General features: G+C 37.7%; 1 protein-coding gene across 5 annotated transcripts in view; it reads right to left on the reverse strand.

Annotated features, from left to right (window-relative positions):
* Positions 1-283: 283 nt before the first annotated feature.
* DDHD1 (DDHD domain containing 1) overlaps positions 284-18,261 on the reverse strand; it is a gene marked incomplete at both ends in the record, with an annotated part of 82,825 nt that continues 64,847 nt past the window's right edge. For 3 of the 5 annotated variants that reach the window (XM_080706851.1, XM_080706850.1, XM_080706849.1), the window contains 5 exons: positions 284-465; positions 7,609-7,692; positions 10,691-10,882; positions 12,115-12,367; positions 13,414-13,563. In XM_080706851.1, coding sequence (XP_080562977.1) covers positions 284-465; positions 7,609-7,692; positions 10,691-10,882; positions 12,115-12,367; positions 13,414-13,563 — 861 coding nt within the window. The remainder of the gene's footprint in view (positions 466-7,608; positions 7,693-10,690; positions 10,883-12,114; positions 12,368-13,413; positions 13,564-18,261) is intronic. The other 2 variants (XM_080706853.1, XM_080706852.1) reach the window with 1 other exon arrangement.

An 18,261-nucleotide genomic window follows, 5' to 3' on the forward strand; every position in this document is an offset into this window, starting at 1 on the left:
CCTTTACATGCAGTTCACTCAAGACTTTCCAGGTCTTGCTTGATTCTCTACAGGGGCTTCTTCCTGTCAGATTCATAATTGAAATGATAAAAACTAACCTTTTTAGGAGGACTGGAAATGGTTTCTTCATTGCTTAAAAATAAAATAAAGTGCTTTTAAATTCAAATATTTCTTGCCTTAAAAAAAAAAAAAAACTGGAAATAACCCTGAAATCTCCACATCCTGACGCACATATTTTAACAGAAAAGTAAATAATTTTGGGCCGTTAATGTCCTTCAAGAGTTCAGATTGGATCTAAATTGGGTTTTGCATCATTATCGTGCTCATGTTTGTACATGAAGGTTAAAAGAAAGAGGGCAACGTCCAAGGATGACCAATAGGCAGTATGTGACGTGACAGCTGACCAATAGCGGCTCTCCACAAGGCCTTCTCTGAGTTCAAAATCAATCCTGTGGTCCAATTCCACTAAAAAAAAAAAAAAAGTTAAATTAATAAAGATCACAATCAGATATATTCAATACAGACTTGTTATAGTTAAGAGTAAAAATTTAGCTGATAAAAGGATTTTCTAATTGCCTTTTTTTTGCAGAACTGGGGATGGAACCCAGGTGGTACTGTACTTCCAAGCTACATCCCCAGCCCTATTTTTTAGTATTTATTTATTTATTTATTTATTTATTTATTTATTTATTTATTTTATTTGGTGGTACTGGGGATGGAACCCTTTTACCTCCAGGCTACACTCCTAGACCTATTTTATATTTTTATTTGGAAACAGGGTCTCTGGCTGGCTTCGAACCTGCGCAATCCTCCCGTCTCCACCCCCCAAGCATGGAGATTACAAGCGTGCGCCACCACGCCTGGCTAGTATTTTATTGTTTGAAACAGGGTCTCACTGAGTTGCGAAGGGTCTCACTAAGTAGTTGAGGCTGTCCATGAACCACGATCCTCCGGTCTCCACCTCCTGAATGCTGGGATTACAAGTGTGCACCACCACACTCAGCTTAATTGACTTTTTAAAAAAAAGTTCACTCTAATCTTCTTGTGGGACACACACTCAAAAGTAGCTCAGGATTCTATTTAGTGCAAACCACTCCTCTGCTAAAGCCAAAATGTAATAATAAAATGGGGAAAAATAACCCCACCAAATTTGTTGGTATCACGGTATATTTTTGGAGTAAAAGAAACCAGGCTTGAATCCTGATATTACCACTTATTTGTGTCTGATCTGTTAAATAAGAAAAACACCTCTCTTGAATTATGGGCCAGGCTTACATGCACAATGCCTGTGGGAACACAGCATATTGTTCCATGACTTCTTTTTTGTGTGTGTGGTACCAGGGATTGAACCCAGGGGCATTCTACCTCCAAACTATACCCCAGCCCTATTTTTTATTCTTTATTTTGAAACAGGGTCTCACTAAGTTGCAGAGGGCCTCACTAAGTAGCTGAGGCTGGCTATGAACCTGTGGTCCTTCTGTTTCAGCCTCCCAAGTTGAGATTATAAGCGTGCACCACTACACCCAGCTTAATATACAGGGAGGCCCTACATGTCAGTCGGTTCTGTCAGGGATGTCTTCAGAGATAACCATCTTTTTAGTTGACAAAGTTTGCTTCCCAATTGGGCTGAATTCCTTAAAAGGCAGCCACCACACATCCTAATCCATATCCAGTTGGCAGGGTCTAGCATATGCCTGGGATGAACAAGTGCTCGTTAAACATTTGTTCAGAAGTAGCGCTTGGGTCTGGGAAGGTTCAGTTGGGAGAACAGGGGTGACTCTGGGGAGAAAGGACTTTACAACAGTGCTGTCCTCAAACAATTCACTGAATTCAATTAAGTCTTTGCTAAAACCCACATAATGTCCTTGTGATACCTGATAAAGATCACCTTAGACAAATTAAGCTCTGAGAATCTCAATGGGCTCATTTAATAAATATTTAGTGAAAACTTAGAAAAATGGCATTTTGATTTTAGGTACTCCCTTGAAATAGCCAATGAACCAAACAGTATTTTTTTTTTTTTTTTTTGGTGGTACTGGGGTTCCTGAAAACCCTTTTGCCTCTGGGCTACACTCCCAGACCTATTTTTATATTTTTATTTGGGAACAGGGTCTTTTAAGCCAGTGTGGTGTCTCCGCCTCCCAAGCGCAGGGATTACAAGCATGTGCCACCACGCCCGGCAACCACACAGTATTTTGAAGGCTTATTTTAAATGGGTATTTTATTATGTTATTATTATTTTTACTATTTGTGGCACTGGGGATTGAACCCAGGGGAATTCTACCTCTGAGATACACACCTAGCCCTACTTTTTTTTTTGTGTGTGTGTGTGTGTGGGTCTGGGGATGGAACCCAGGGGCATTCAACCTCTGAGCTATACCCCCTGCCCTATTTTTATTTTTTTATTTTGAAACAGGGTCTAAGTTGTGGAGGGCCTCACAAAGTAGCTGAGGCTGTCTGAACTGCAATCCTCTGGTCTCAGCCTTCTGGATGCTGGGATTACAAGTGTGCACCACCACACCCAGCTCCTACTTTATTTTTTGAAATAGGGTCTAAGTTGCTGAGGCTGGCTGTGAACCTACAATACTCTTGTCTTAGCCTCCCAAGAACTTGGATTACAAGCATGTGCCACTAGGCCTGGCTTTAAATGGGCATTTTATAATAAAACCATTTGGTAACTTGAAAATGCTCATACAGTTAATTTTCTATTAAATTATATTTTTATGATAGGAAATATTCATGATTTATCTAAACATGATTTTCAGAGATTTCATTAATAAGTATAATACCAGTTGGGCTATAAAATACTTCTAAAATAGGTTGACATAGGCTTTTTACAAAGTTCTTTTTAACTACATTTTTCATTTAATTAAAATAAGCTAACCGATAATAAATCAGAAATAGCTGAAATATGTGTAGACCTATGATGTAGGAATATTTTAGTCTTTTATTTTTTGTATTCCATGGATAAGTGTATTAGACTTGTAGAGCATAAAAGAGGTAGAAGAAACTGGAATTCTCACGCATGCTGAAGGGGAGTCAAGACGATGCTGGTTACAAAGAACAAAAAGAAAAACAGAAGAGCTAGGAAACAGATATGCTAAGATTGGTAAAGACCACTAAGCTATGACTTACAAGAACTCACTTCCAAGGCCACTGCACAATGTCTCCCTAGTCTAAGATCCTTCAGTTGAAGTTGTTTTAAAGTCAAAGAAAGATTTTTCCTATTATAACAAGTGTTGTGGTGGGCATGGTGGTGCATGCTTGTAATCCTAGTACTTGGGAGGCTAAGACAGGAGGATCCGGTTCACAGACATACTTAGTGAGGCCCTCTGCAACTTACTGAGACCCTGTTTCAAAATAAAGAATAAAAAAATAGGGCTGGAGATATAGCTTGGAGGTAGAATGCTCCTGGGTTCCATGCCCAGTACCACACACACACACACACACACACACACACCAACCAACCACAACAACAAAAAACAAGTGTTTGGCAGCTTTGATTTCATGTTGCTAAAATCTATTCTTTATATGCTATAAAGGATATTTTTATAACCATTACTGTCTCATAATGCTATCTTTCATAGAGTAGACACTCACAAATGTTACCTGTTAAGATTATGTGCCTGAATCCTTATCACCTAGAGGGACTTCCATATCATTAACTAGACAGATTCCCATCCTTTTCTATTTATCTTTGGGTTATACTACTCACAATGGGAATTAAGTAGCCAGCTTGCACCTGATAAGCTGGTTACAGTCTCTTACTCTCTTTAAATGGTTGACCTCATGCAGTCTGGCTATGAATGCAGTTACCCATGCTGTGTATGTGGGAAGATGAGTGGAACCAGGTGGGCCTGTGTCTCATCTTCCCCTTTCACGTGGATCACAGAATGCCCAAGGGAGTGAAATTCTACATAGCAGCACCATCCTACGTGTGCTGTGTGATCTGCTTTTGGCCAAAGCAGGCTAGACATACACGGACTTGTTTTGGATCTACTTTCTCATTATTATTATTGTTGTTGTTGTTGTTATTATTATTATTATTAATTTGCGGGTCTGGGGATGGAACCCAGGGGCATTTGACCTCTGAGCTACATCCCCTGCCCTATTTTTTAATTCTTTATTTTGAAACCGGGTCTCAATGAGTTGCAGAGGGCCTCACTAAGTAGCTGAGGCTGTCTGCAAACCATGATCCTCCAGGTCTCAGCCTCCCAAGTGCGGGGATTATAAGTGTGCGCCACCACGCCTGGCTCCTACTTTCTCATTATTACCATACAATATTGGGTAGCACCACACAGGCTGGTAGTTTTCCCTAGTTTCTCTAGATAACCTAAGTCATATTTTCTTTTTTTTTCTCTCTCTCCTTTGAATGCCTAAGCACTGAGTTCCTCTATCTGCTAAAAAGTAATCTGATTCCTAAACAGTTGAAGTAAAATGAGAAACCATGGTTTTAAACAGTCATCAGGTTTTGCTTATACTGTTTTAAAACAAGGATTTTCTTCCCGGAAAGTCACATTTATTGGCATATTTCCTTCCCTAGTCCTCAAAAGCAGAATAGCCACAATTTCCATAGTGTAAAGGCAAAGTGTCATTAATACTATGTTTTAATTAGAGAATTCTTATGTACAAGCTTTGCCAATAAAGACATGGTATTAAAAATAACACAGCTAGGTGTGGTGACACACACTTGTAATTCTAGTACTTGAAAGGCTGAGACAGGAGGATCAGAGTTCAAGGACACCCTCAACTACTTAGTGAAGACTTCTGCAACTTAGTGAGACTTTATTTCAAAATAAAGAATTTAAAAAAATGGGACTTGAGGTGTAGCTTGGAGGTAGAATGTCCCTGGGTTCCATTCTCAGTATATAAAAACAAACAACCCCCCCCACGTATAGAATAATGATCTTTGTATTATAATGTGTACTAATTGGACAAATTTCTACATTTCAATTTCTCTGAAGAGAATTAAAAAAATATAGTGACTCAAAATTTATCTTGTAAGTAATCATTATGGTCATATTGCATGATATTTGGCTCCAGAGACACACTAAAAAAAGAAAAAATTAAAACACTAGCAAATGATATGATATGCTTCCAAAAGACTGGTGAAAGACTCACAGAGAGTATGAAAGATTACGTTGAGAGCTTTTGCTCCCAAGTTATGTGCACTTATTTCCATCCTTCCTCAGAGCAACTACCCATTTCATGTGGTTAAGTGTTTGACATTCAGGGAAGATTTTCAATTTGTGAACTATCATAGCTCCTCCAACTATCCTTTAAAAGACTAATACAATTCAAAAAATGAGTTTTATAATCAGTTATCATTTTGCCAAATAATTTTCTTAAAACACATTTATCTGGAAACCATGCAAATTCTTAACAGCTGACAATAGAAAGACTGTGTGGGGATATTCTTAAGTAAGAAAAACTGTGGGCGAGGCCAGATTTGCAGTACTTTCCACAATCCGGATAGCAAGCTTTTCTAACTCTATTCAGAACGACTCCCCCTTCCACTCTTCTGTGGTTCTTCTCAAGAAAACTGCTAGCCCTCTGTACACCCAGGCGCACACTGCATGGCTGTGCTCACGCTCTCTTCTCCCTGCAATGTCTTCATTTCTGCATGTCCACATCCTACTTCTTCCACAAACCCTGTCATGATATCTCCAGGTGAAAACAATTTCTTGTTCCTCAGAACTGACAGTACTGACAGTCCTTTCATGTATGTCTCTTGATACGTTATAGTTGTGTGATTACCATATACGCTCTAGAAAACATTCAGTTCTCAAGGCAGCATTCCACACCTTCATGGGCAGTACTGAAGCCTGTTTCACCTTGGCAGTTTTTCTAGTGACTACCATGGTATCTTGCCTCATGGCAGATTTTTTTTTTTTTTGTACTAGGGATTGAACCCAGGGTTCTAGCTCTGAGATACACCCCAAACCCACTATTTTTAATTTTGAAACATGGTCTCACTAAGTTGCTGGGCATCTTGCTAAATTTCTGTGTTTGAATCTGCAGTCTTCCTTCTGAGCTTCTCAAGTATGTGCCATCATGTTTGCCTCTCATAGTAGACATTTAGTAATGTTACTTAATAAGTGAAAGGAGAGGGAAAATAGAAGCCATATAAAATTTGCCCCTTGAATCTGTTTGGTATAGATATAATAGTGGGTGAAGGTAGTTGGAGGGCCACTTGGCTGCAGAAAAAATACATGAGTGGGTTTTCTTTCCTCCAACTGAAAATGCAAAGAGCATAAATAAAATTATTTATTAAAAGAACTGGCTATTATGTGAGCAAGAGTCAGAGAGATTACTTATACAAGATCATCTCTTAAGGGAATTCACCAAGTTAGGTCAATACAAACTGTTGCTCTGGTCTAACTTGTTATGCTAAAACACTGTTTTGGAACTTGTATCAAGTAATTTTTTTACAATTAAAAATTTTTTTTATGAAAATCAGCAAACTTTAAAATTAAATGTGGTTAAAATGCCCAAAGAAAAACCCATCAAAGACAAATTCTAATATTAAAAAAATCAGAAAATAAAGAGAAGCTATGGAAAAAACTGTAGAAGAAGTTAGTCATAAAAGTAATTTAAAGCTAGCCCAGCAACATGGAGCCTGTAATCCTAGCACTTGGGGGGAAGGGTGAGACAAGATGTTCCTAGGTTTGAGGCCAGTATATGGTAACTTACTGAGACCATGTTTAAAAATAAAAAAAGAGGGGGCAGGAGGTGTAGCTCAGAGGTAGAACACTTTTGGGTTCATTCCTTGGTAATAACACACACACATAAAGACACACTCATGTACATAGGCACAATAATAAGTTAAAACTATTAAGGTTGGTTTTTAGTGTGATACATTTAGAATATGAAGAAAATTAAGAGTGAAAATCTCTTGCATTTAATAATATTCTACCTTCATAAAGTACATGAAATCTGTATTGAAACCAGATATCAACTATGGCATACCTATAACCAACCCTAAGTGCTGTTACTGATATGTGAAATAACTAGGAATGATTAAATTATTGGTGCTTTAGAAACTCTTTTATATCTAAGTACATTACATAAAAAGAACAAACCTCTTTGAATCCTTTAGGACATTAAGGAAGAAAACCAGGTGGCGCGTGCCTATAATCCCAGGTACTCGGGAAGCTGGGGCAGGATTGCAAATTCAAAGCCAATCATCAACAATTTAGCAAGATTCTGTCTCAAAATTAAAATGAAAAAAGTGCTGTGGATATAGCTCAGCGATATAGAACGTGTTTAGCATGTATAAAGATCTGGGTTCAATCCCAGTAGCGAAGAAGAAAGAAAGAAAGGAAAAGAAAGAAAGGCTTAAAGCCTTTGTCTTCTCTCAAAAATATTCCTTCTTTGAAGAATATCATATATTTTAGCACACTAAGTGATTGGCTAATCAATACTCAGGCTTCAGGAACACTACCATTTAAGATTAGAAAATATGGGAAGAAAATACATATAAAGTAGTCTGGAATGGTAACATTGAAGCTGATCTCATAGAAGATTTGATGGCCTTTTTCACTGAGCAGAAAGACTCTAAGATCATTTTCATAATGTTCTGAGTGCTACTCCTGTCATATACCATACCGAGGGCATTATCTTTATTCTGCATTACATTTTCCGGAAAAAGAAGTTGTGGGAGATAAAAGAACGATTCTTGAAGTCTGAAATCTGTGAAGAAAAAAACAAAACAAAACAAGATGCTGTAAAGATGTGGTTGATAGTTAAAAGCGGCCTTCAATGTTGCAGTGGCCAAAAGGTAGAACAATACTTCCAAATAAGTTGATTATGCCTCATATACATAAAGAAGCAGACCTCTAAGTTTCTGTGAAAAGCTCTTTCATGGAAAATGTACAAATAACTTTGAAAGATAATACATTAACACCCAGATATTCCACTTATTTAGTTAATTTACGTTCTACCCCAGAGGTAAACAATACTAAAGCAGATCCTTTCCTTACATATTTTACAAACACAAAACACAATAAACAAAACTGTAAAACCCCTGTGAGGAAACCTACACTTTTCAAAAGAAGTAAAGAATAGCTGTGCAAGAGGCTTCAATTTGATGAAAACTTACAACACTTACTCTTCAAAGAGAGAAGCCCCGATTGATCACGAATTCAAAGTCTGGGTCCTTCTTACCCTCAAACAGCGAGAAAATAGAGAGCAGCTTCAGAATAAAGGTTATCCAGAACTGAGGCAACCAATGAGAGCAGAGAAAGGAGGAAGCAAGCCAGTCACCTGGTCACAGAGGCCAAATGCCAGAAGGAAGATGACGGGAGAAAGGCTTTTTGGTGTGTGTGATACAGCCAAGATGGCAATTATGCCATAGACATTTGTCTAAGACAGGATTACACAGAAGAGTACATTACTGAAGCAAGACAAAGCATTAGTAAGAACAAGTCTGGGTATGTGTTTTAAAAGGCAGAATCCTACTGTGGTAGTAATCCGATTTTAATAGTGAAATCTGTATCTAGAGATGACTGTATGTAGCTAAAATTTACGATTAGCTCATATTTAGTTGAGATTATAGTTACAAGGAATTTATCATTAGGCCCAGCAAAGAATATATATGTAAGAATGACAGAACATGTGTTTTGTTAAGCCAAGCACCTCTACTGACTGTTGTTCTGGAAGAAGAAAGGGGAGGTTTCTCCATTATCATTTTGAAATAAATATGTTAAATAGTAAAAACAAAACAAAAAGTCCCAACGAAACACCCCAAAAAGCAACAGTACCCCAAAAGCAATACCGAACCTCTTCCTTCGAATCCTACGGATTTTGCACTTTTCTTTTCTTTCTTTGTGGTACCAGGATTTGAAACCAGAATCATTCTGCCTGAGCTACACCCCCAGCTCTATTTTATTTTTTATTTTGAAACAGGGTCTCATTTAAAATTTGCCAAGTTACTGAGGCTGGCTGCAAACCTGCCATCCTCCTGTCTCAGCCTACCCAGTTCTAGGATTACAGGCATGCGCCACCATGTCTGCTTACATATGTTTTTACTATTCTTTTTCTAGGGTTCAACTCCCACCATGCTTTTCTTGTTCCCTCAGTCACCCTACCATTTATTAGCAACACCGCTGTGTATTAACATTATAAAGAACTGCAACATTTTAACTGCCACCCCATAAAATTCTTTAAAATTAATTTTCGTTAGATGTTTGCTTTTGACATCTGTATGTCACAAGAGTTTATTTTCACAATCATATTCTTGATATTAAGTAAAAATGAGAAGTCAGCAATAGTATAGGGAACTCATAGAAAAAGTAAAATATGAATTTTATACAAATATTAAAGTCTAAAAAGAAATTTCTAGAGAGTATTGAATGACCTGCAATAATAAGTTTTCAGTAAGATTAAGTTAAAAAAAATGCTGTTGGCCAACTGGAAATGCCCAACCCTATGCAGGGAACCCTAGTGGGAATGCTCACTCCAGAGTAGGGTGAGTGTGGAGGAAAGATCCACAGGTGTGATTATGAATCACACCTGAATTTACTTCCTTTTTTCAATCAGTTTTATGAAAGGCAATGGATGCTGGTCATTTCAAATTTTAAAGTAACAGACACAGAAATACACAATGCTACACATAACTGAACCATATTTAAAATTTTTTGGAGGAGAAAGTTTTCTGCTTTCTATAGTTACAGAAAGGAGTAGTTTCAGAATCTGAATTTCCTCTTTTTTTTTTTGGCAGTATTGGGGGTGGAACCCAGTGGCTTTCTACTTCCGGGCTATACTCCCAGACCTATTTTATACTTTATTTGGAAACAGGGTCTCACTAAGTTGCTGAGAGCCTCACTAAGTGGCTGAGGCTGGCTTTGAACTTGCGCAATCCTCCTGTCTCAGCTTCCCAAGCACGGGGATTACAAGCATGCGCCACCACGCTCAGCTCTAAATTTCTTCTTATATACCAATATAAAAATAGGACTTAACTTACTAGTTTTATTTGATTGGGTATCTAAAAATAATGTCCAAGTTCAGACTCTTGGATGTAAACAGTGTCAGTGTACTAGTGTTTCATAGTTATTTCATATTTTAAATTTTATAACTCTACTAAAAAATTAAAATCTCATTCTAAAGTTGAGTCCCACATAATTATCTGTTCATTTGCTCATTTCTAGAATATGTAGTTTATACTAAGTAGCTGGGATAGAACTGGAAACCATAACAGTGAATGAAATAAATTTAAAGACATCTCTAAGTTTGAAGGTCCTGTAATTAGGATGGATGAGGAGAACTGTTGAGATAGCAGCAGAATGGCTTTGGCATAGTAGTTTAAAAATTTCTCAAGACAAGATACAGCATAGAATTAAAGCAATTACATGAATTTTTAGGACTGAGAAGACCATAGTAATAAAAACCTATTTTATAAACATCAGGGGTATTTAAACCAAAGAAATTTGTTTATGTTTGCTATTTTACACTCCTGTGCTGCAAGGCCCTGATTATTAATGATCTAACTGTTAACTTACCCACAGAGAAATTGAAACGGCATTTACCTGGTAGGTATGCTGAAAAATAGAAGCATTTTTTTTTCTTTAAAAGTGAAGTTATGCTTTAAATCTGAGAGTTGACTGCTATTGTTAATATCTTAAACTTTCCTGCCTTCTTCAAGTTTTAAAAAGAGCAATATAAACTCAAGGAAAGAATTGTAGAAACTAACATGCAGAATCAAGAAAGCCAGAACTGCTGTGTGGAAGGGTCTGCGTCGCCACAGTGGTAGTAGCAGGGGGAGCGACTGGCTTCTTGTCATCCTCCATCGAGTCCTTCGATGTCTCAGATGGCTGTGATGCAGATGAACGCCCAAATCTTGAGAACAACATCCCTCCAAGCCCCTTTCCAATGCTAGCAGCCCCTGCAGTTCACAAAACAGAGCAGGCATTCTGTTGAATCACATCACGCATTAAACTGGAGAGCACCACCCATGACTACAGCCAACTGGCAAAGGGACCAAGGTCTAGTCATGTTTTTCCAGGGTGGAGAAATAAAAAAATTACAACTTATACTGTATGTATCTAAATCAAATGGTGTTGAAAGAAAGGAGAGTTGCATAAACTCTAGGAATACAGCTTATAGAGCTATACAGAGGCATATTTTTAAATTCAAATGATCACTGTTATTGAACTATTTGGCAAGATTAAAACCTTCAATGAGAGAACCATGCCAGTGACATGCATATACATAAAACTATTGATATATTTACTACTGAAGTTAAGTAGATATGTTATAAAAAGCCGTTAATAAACAATCTGAGTAGGATGAAGTGAAATATTAAATGAGCCTGGCAGATAAAACCTACTCCTAGTGCCACCTTGTGGCATTTCATATTAAGGCAATTTGTAACTAAAAGAAATGGACAAAATCAAGTGGCACATAATTTTGATATTCTTTTTTTTACTCCTTATTTTTAATTTTTTAATTTTTATAGTACTGGAAATTGAACCCAGGGGCATTCTACCTCTGAGCTACACCCCCAACTCTATTTTATTCTTCCCTCCCTCCCTCCTTCCTTCCTTTTTTTTTTTTTTTTGTGGTACTGAGGGTGGAACCCAGGGACCTTCTACCTCCAGGTTATATTCCCAGACCTATTTTATACTTTATTTGGAAACAGGGTCTCACTAAGTTGCTGAGAGCCTCACTCAGTAGCTGAGGCTGGCTTTGAACCTGCACGATCCTCCTGTCTCAGCCTCCCAAGTGCTGGGATTATAAGCATGTGCCACCATGCCCGGCAAATTAAGTCTTGTTGCTCCCGGGAATCACAGTTTTAGAGGCTTTTAGAAATGACCAGAGAACTAGCTGGGGAAGTTCCTCCAGAACACAAGTGTAACTCACTTCACAGGTCAAGAAATGGAGCATTAAAAACTACAGAATTTGCTCAAGATCTGCCAGTAGGCAGTAGGACCACAATTCAAATGAGGGACTTGATTCTCAGAACAGTGCTTTTTCTGGCCCAGTCAGCTATCTCACATTTTAAATCTGCAGGATCCAATCAGAGAACATTAGAGCTTTTGGTCTTCACATATGGAGTCAGTGGGCACTTAATTCTAGGAAACTAAATGTTGGAAGTTAATACTTAAGAGGAATTACCTAATATGCTGGCTTTGCCTATGTTAGTTATAGATTCCCCGTAGTGCCGGCGGGATAAGACTGGGGAGGTCACAGGGCTCGGTATGGCTGAAATGCTTTCGCTCTCTGCAACTGAGGTAGGTTCTCTTGTTGGATTGAGGAAGCTTGGTTTCATGTGCTCATACGGTAGAGGATTTGAAGTATTGTACCAGTGGATCTGGACAGGCGAAATGTTGCTGTAGTGCTTCAATATTAGTGGTTCTAATCGATAAGCCTTGATTTAAGAAAATTCAAAGAACAAAATTAATGCACAATGTTTGGATCTTAGGAAATGTTTATTTTTATACTACTGCATGTTAAGTAGACCCTAGACAGAAAAAATTTTAAAATATTAGTATTTTAAGCATGCCTTTCTATTTGTTTACTTAATAATATGTGGTCTAATTATATTAATGACGAGATAAAGAAAAAATAAAAACAATTGAAGTTATTCTAACCTAACAGCATCCATTAATTTATTTTTCAAATAAATAGATTAATTTTGCTATGTTCTGATATCATTTAACAGATTTATGTTAGTCTTATAAAGGTAAAGTAGTAAATGGTAAATTGGAGCACAGAAAATATAATTTAAAAAAATATTTTGGAATTTCTTCCTAAACTTAATTTTTAAATAGATTAACACAGTAAGCATAAATGAGATGCAAATGGAAGATCACTTGTCTAATCTGAAGCAGGGATGATAGAAGAGCAGTGGTATCAGAATGCCCAAGTTCATACTGTGGCCTCTGTCACTGGTTAACTGGTGCGCGTTAGGTCTCAAGGGCCTTAGTTGCCCATAGAGAGCAGCACACTTCTTCCCCTAGAGGGACATGAGGAAGAACCGTGTGTTACTGCACTGGCTTTTCTGTAATATATCATCCCTATTTCACAGTAGACAAGTGATCTTTTGTTGGCATATGAAAGTATTACAAAAAATCACAGGGGCTGGGGTATAGCTAAGAGCCTCACTAAGTAGCTGAGGCTGGCCTTGAACCTGCGATCCTCCTGCCTCAGCCTCTCATGTACTGGGATTACAAGTGTGTGTCAACATACCTGGATACATTATTTTATGTTACAAGAACAATGTAAGTGGATCATCTCTAAGGTATTTTATTTCATGAGCTCTAAATGACCAACACACAAATGCTTTAAGAATATAAACTTCTGTAAGTAAATCAAGATAAATGAACTCTTGTTAATTCAGTATCAGGCTAGGTTTTCTATAAATTCTTTTAGGAACAATGTAATATTGAGAAAAAACTCTACATTCCAACTCACCACTGGATCTGTAGGATGGAAAATATTTAGTAACCGGTTACAAATCTCTCTAGGCAAAATATGGTCTTGACTTCCAGTGTTCCCTGGGCGGATGCCGCGCAATGCCAAAAACACTGCTAGTGGGGATCCCATACAGAAGAAATTCTCAACCTAAAATAAAAAAGTCATCTTAAATTTAAAAGAACTGTGATTATTTTTGACAGTATTTGGGTATGACATGTTATATAAAATACAAGTAATAAAATTTTCTCTATTTGTTTTGTGGTACTAGGAATCAAATCCAGGAACATTCTACCTCAGAGATACATCCTAGTCTCCCCCACCTTTTTTTGTTGTTGTTGTCTGGAAACAGGGTCTCACTAGGGTGCTGAAAGCCTCACTAATGTTGCTGAGGCTGTATTTGAATTTGCAATCCTTCTGTCTCAGCCTCTCAGGTACTGAGATTATAGGCATGCGCCACCATGCCTGGCTTCTACTTATTATTTGGTGGTACTAGGAATTGAACCCAGGGGCATTCTATGTCTGAGCTACATCCCCAATCCTACTTTGTAATCTTTTTTTTTTGAAACAGGGTCTCACTAGGTTGCAGAGGGCCTAAGTTTCTGAGGCTGGCTGTGAACCTGCAATCCTCCTGTCTCAGCCTCCCAAATACTGGGTTTACAAGCATGTACCACCATATCTGTTATTTTTTGAGACAGGGTCTTGCTAGGTTGTGGGGGCTAGTTAAGTTGCTGAGGCTGGCCATGAACCTGAGATCTTCCTGTCTCAGCCTCCCAAGTACAAGGCTTACATAAGCGTGCATCACCATGCTCCACTAGTTTGTTTTTAATAAGCATGGTTCAAATGGTATCTGTCTTATTTGTTAATTATATGCCAACAGTCAGTCAGTCTAGAATAACCTATTTCCAGAAGGAATCTCATTATTTTAAAATCTACAAGTTTAAAAATGAGAAAAGAAGGAAGATAAGGAGAGCATTTCCTGTCTAAGTGTTTCTATACACTAAAGATTTACTGAACTACTGCTTTTTGTGAAAGTGCTAGGAGCTATTGATAGGTAAGGACCAATAAGAGAGCTTCTGCACTTAAGCTTACAACCCTATACAGGATAATATAAGTGTATAACAGAAGGAAAGAATGCCACAAAAGAGTGGAGAAAGGAATAATGTCATCTCCAAAGGCTTTACAGAGGAAGGCAGTGTTTGCAGTGGCCAGTAAAATGTGAAAACAATTTCCACAGATAAGGCAGGGACATTATGTCTGCAAGAATGACAGACTGATCGACCCACAGGAACTAAAGCTTAGGCAGGAAAGCACCTGGCTTATTTTTGGGAATAGAAATAGATATAACTAAAAAATTGGGTGTAAAGAAAAATGCACCTTGCAACGCTAATATTCAGATCTTTGACTAATAAAGTTGGACTGATTTTTATACGTAGTAAAGAAGAGCAGGATTTGGCCCATACTTTAGGAAGTTAAACCTGGTAGTAATGGGATGAAACAGAAAACTGAGAGGCTGCTGACTTTGAGAAAAGTTAGGAATGCACTGAGAGAGCTGAGGCAAGAGAGAATCTCAACTAGGACAGAACAAGCTGTCCTTTCATAAACGGAACTATGAGAGCACAGAGTGGTATCAACATGGCTGAATGGAGACGGAAGGAGGATCGAGTGAGAGAGAATTCACAACATGTAGGTCTGGATGACTGAGAAGACGATGACTCCATTAACTGTATTAAGAATCTCTACATAAACTGTGTTGGAATCTCTAGGTAAATACTATTTTTGTTCACAGTAAGTTTGGGTGTCTATAACATGTGATATGTAGCTGAAATTTCAGGGCAAGAGATACAGAAAGTTTATATTGTCATCCAAATCTACGTATCAACATCATAGAAGTGGCATGTAAAACCAAGAAAACGAGTAAGCTTGCCTAGAATAGGAGGATATATAGAGAACAAAGAGGGATGTCTATATTTAATTCACAGATATAAGAGAAACTAGAGAAGGGAGAGTAAAAGAAGGACCAGGTTAAAGTGGTATCATAGAAGCCAAGCAAATGAGAGTTTCAAGAAAAATAAGGCTGCAATAGCACTGACTGCACAGAATGCAACACCTTTCCCTCCTAGATCCACAGGGCTGCTCCAAAGTCCCATCCCTGATGAGCAAGACCCCAAAGCCATCCTTCCCTGGATAGTGTGACTCTGGAGTGCTTTTTCAACGTTAAAAATAAACAGGAATGAATACATATTTTGAAATGGTACCTTTAAGTTAAAGAAGGCTTGAGAAAAAAAATTTTAAAGGATTGGGTGATTTCAACATGGCTAAAGCTAAACAAAAGTAACTTGTATGAATAGAAAATAAAAAGAAGCCAAGTGTGGTGGCCTATGTTTCTAATCCCAGTACTTTGGACAGGAGGATTGTGGGTTCTCAGCCAGCCTCAGATACTAGTGAGGCTCTCTGAAACTTAGAGAGACTTTGTTTCAAAAATAAAGAATAAAAAATACGGGCTGGGCGTGGTGGGGCACACTTGTAATCCCCGCGCTTGGGAGGCTGAGACAGGAGGATCACATGGGTTCGAAGCCAGCCTCAGCTACTTAGTGAGACTCTCAGCAACGTAGTGAGACCCTGTTTCCAAATAAAAATATAAAAAAGGTCTGGGAGTATAGCCCGGAGGTAGAAAGCCCCTGGGTTCCGCCCCCAGCACCACCAAAAAAAAAAAAAAAAAAAAAAAAAAAAAAAAAATATATATATATATATATATATATATATATATATATATATATATATATATATATGGCTGGAGGTGTAGCTTAGAAGTAGAAAGCCCCTGGGTTCAATCCCCAGTAACACACACACACACATTTATTTTATTTCTGTGGGACTGAGGATAGATCCAGGATCTCATACATGCTAGGCAAGGGCTTCATCACTGAGCTATAATCCAGTCTCCTCTAAAAGCATCATAGATAATATGGACACAGATGACAAAAAATACTAGTTATTCTATGACTTGAGAAAAGAAGGCTCAAAAAGGAAAATATAGTTCAGAGAGGAGAAATTTATGTAAATTCATTGTTTGATGTGTGTGTGGGCACGTGCATGCACTCTACCTAGAAAAATGCTTCACACACTGATCAGGAACTTCATAAGCACTTGCTAAATGGTTATATCAACAGAATAAACTTTCCTTTGTGATGAGATTGCAGTGTGATAAACACACAAAGGAGTTATCTGAGATAAGGATAAATGCTTTAGTGATATTTACAGCTATCTTTAAAGGTAAAAAAAGTGTTAGATGTTTAGAGTAATCCCTTTGTTTAGAGATGAGCAAACAGAGAATTCAGAAATATTAAATGAGTTGGCTAATGTTATATACTGTTAGGGGCCAAGCCTTGGGGTCAAAACAAAAGCTTCCATTCTCCACACTGATTTCAAGATTCCTTTTTCTTTTAAGTTCAGTTGTTAACTGCACCAGAACTAGTAAGAGTATTCTGAATGTAAACTGTCTCCGGGTTATGGGCATGGAAACACTTCTGTTCCCTTTAAAAACCCTGGAGTCCTTGATCTGTTTTGTCAGTTCATTAGATATTCCTTTTAAAATCCAAATTTCTGTATTTTCAAATTACAAAAACTCATATTAGGTTATATATGATTATGGATCAGGAGGATGTTCAATTAGTGTGTAAGTTCTAGTAATGTGGTACTAAATTTTGAGATACTAATGTACTTAATATATTATACCCAATTTTTGTAAAAACATAAAATAGTGCCAAGCGTGGTGGCACACACTTGTAATCCCAGTATTCGGGAGGATGAGACTGGAGGATTGAGGTTCACAGCCAGCCTCAGCTACTTAGTGAGGCCCCCGCAAGTTAGTGAGACCCTGTTTCAAAATAAAGAATAAAAAATAGGGCAGGGGTGTAGCTTGGAGGTCAAATGCCCCTGGGTTACATCCCCAGACCCACAAACAAACAAAACCATAAAAGAGAACAGTTTACTTTTTCTACCAGATCAATTCTATACATTTAGCATTAATCACATACAATAGTGATTGTAGAGACCAAACTCAAATTCTAGGTCAGGATAACTATAAAGACTGTGTTCTTTATATATGTTTTACAAATTTATTTAATTATTTATTTATTTCTGGTACCAGGGATTTAACCCAGGGACATTCTACCTCTGAGCCACAACCCCAGTCTTTCTTTCTTTCTTTCTTTTTTTTTTTTTTTTTTTAAAAAAAAAGGGTCTTGCAAAGTTGCTGAGGATATTGCTAAATTGCTACGGCTGGTCTCAAATCTGAGATTCTCTTGTCTCAGCCTCCCAACTACTGGGATTACAGGTGTGTGCCACTGTGTCCAGATTATTCTTGCTTTCTGACAGTCCCTTTGCTAAATTCTAAAAACTGTAGTCAAACTAATCATGTGAGTCTCTTTTTTGGGTTTCTGTTACACACTTTTCATTGGCTGAAATGCTAGTTTCCCATTTCTGAAATCTTTATTGATATTACCTTCCATTACTTATTATTTCCATTTATGTTTTTGCTACCATTGACCATTAGTTGGTTATTAGGTTTGTTAATTCTGAACATCAAATATTTCCCAGCTCTCTACTTTTCTTTCCCAGTACACTAGATTATTTGGTGTTTCCTGAAGGAACATCAGTTATGTACCACAATACCTTTGTTTATACTGTCTTGTTAGAACAGCACTTCTGTCTTTCATTTGGCCAAATCTAATCACACAAAGGATTTACTACAACTATCATTCCTTTGTAAACCTTTCCAGGCAACACAAAAACCTCCTTCCTGTGTGTGTGTGTGTGTGTGTGTGTGTGTGTGTGTGTGTGTGA

This window comes from Muscardinus avellanarius (assembly GCF_963383645.1).
Source record: "Muscardinus avellanarius genome assembly, chromosome: 12".
Taxonomy (NCBI): Eukaryota; Metazoa; Chordata; class Mammalia; order Rodentia; family Gliridae; genus Muscardinus; species Muscardinus avellanarius.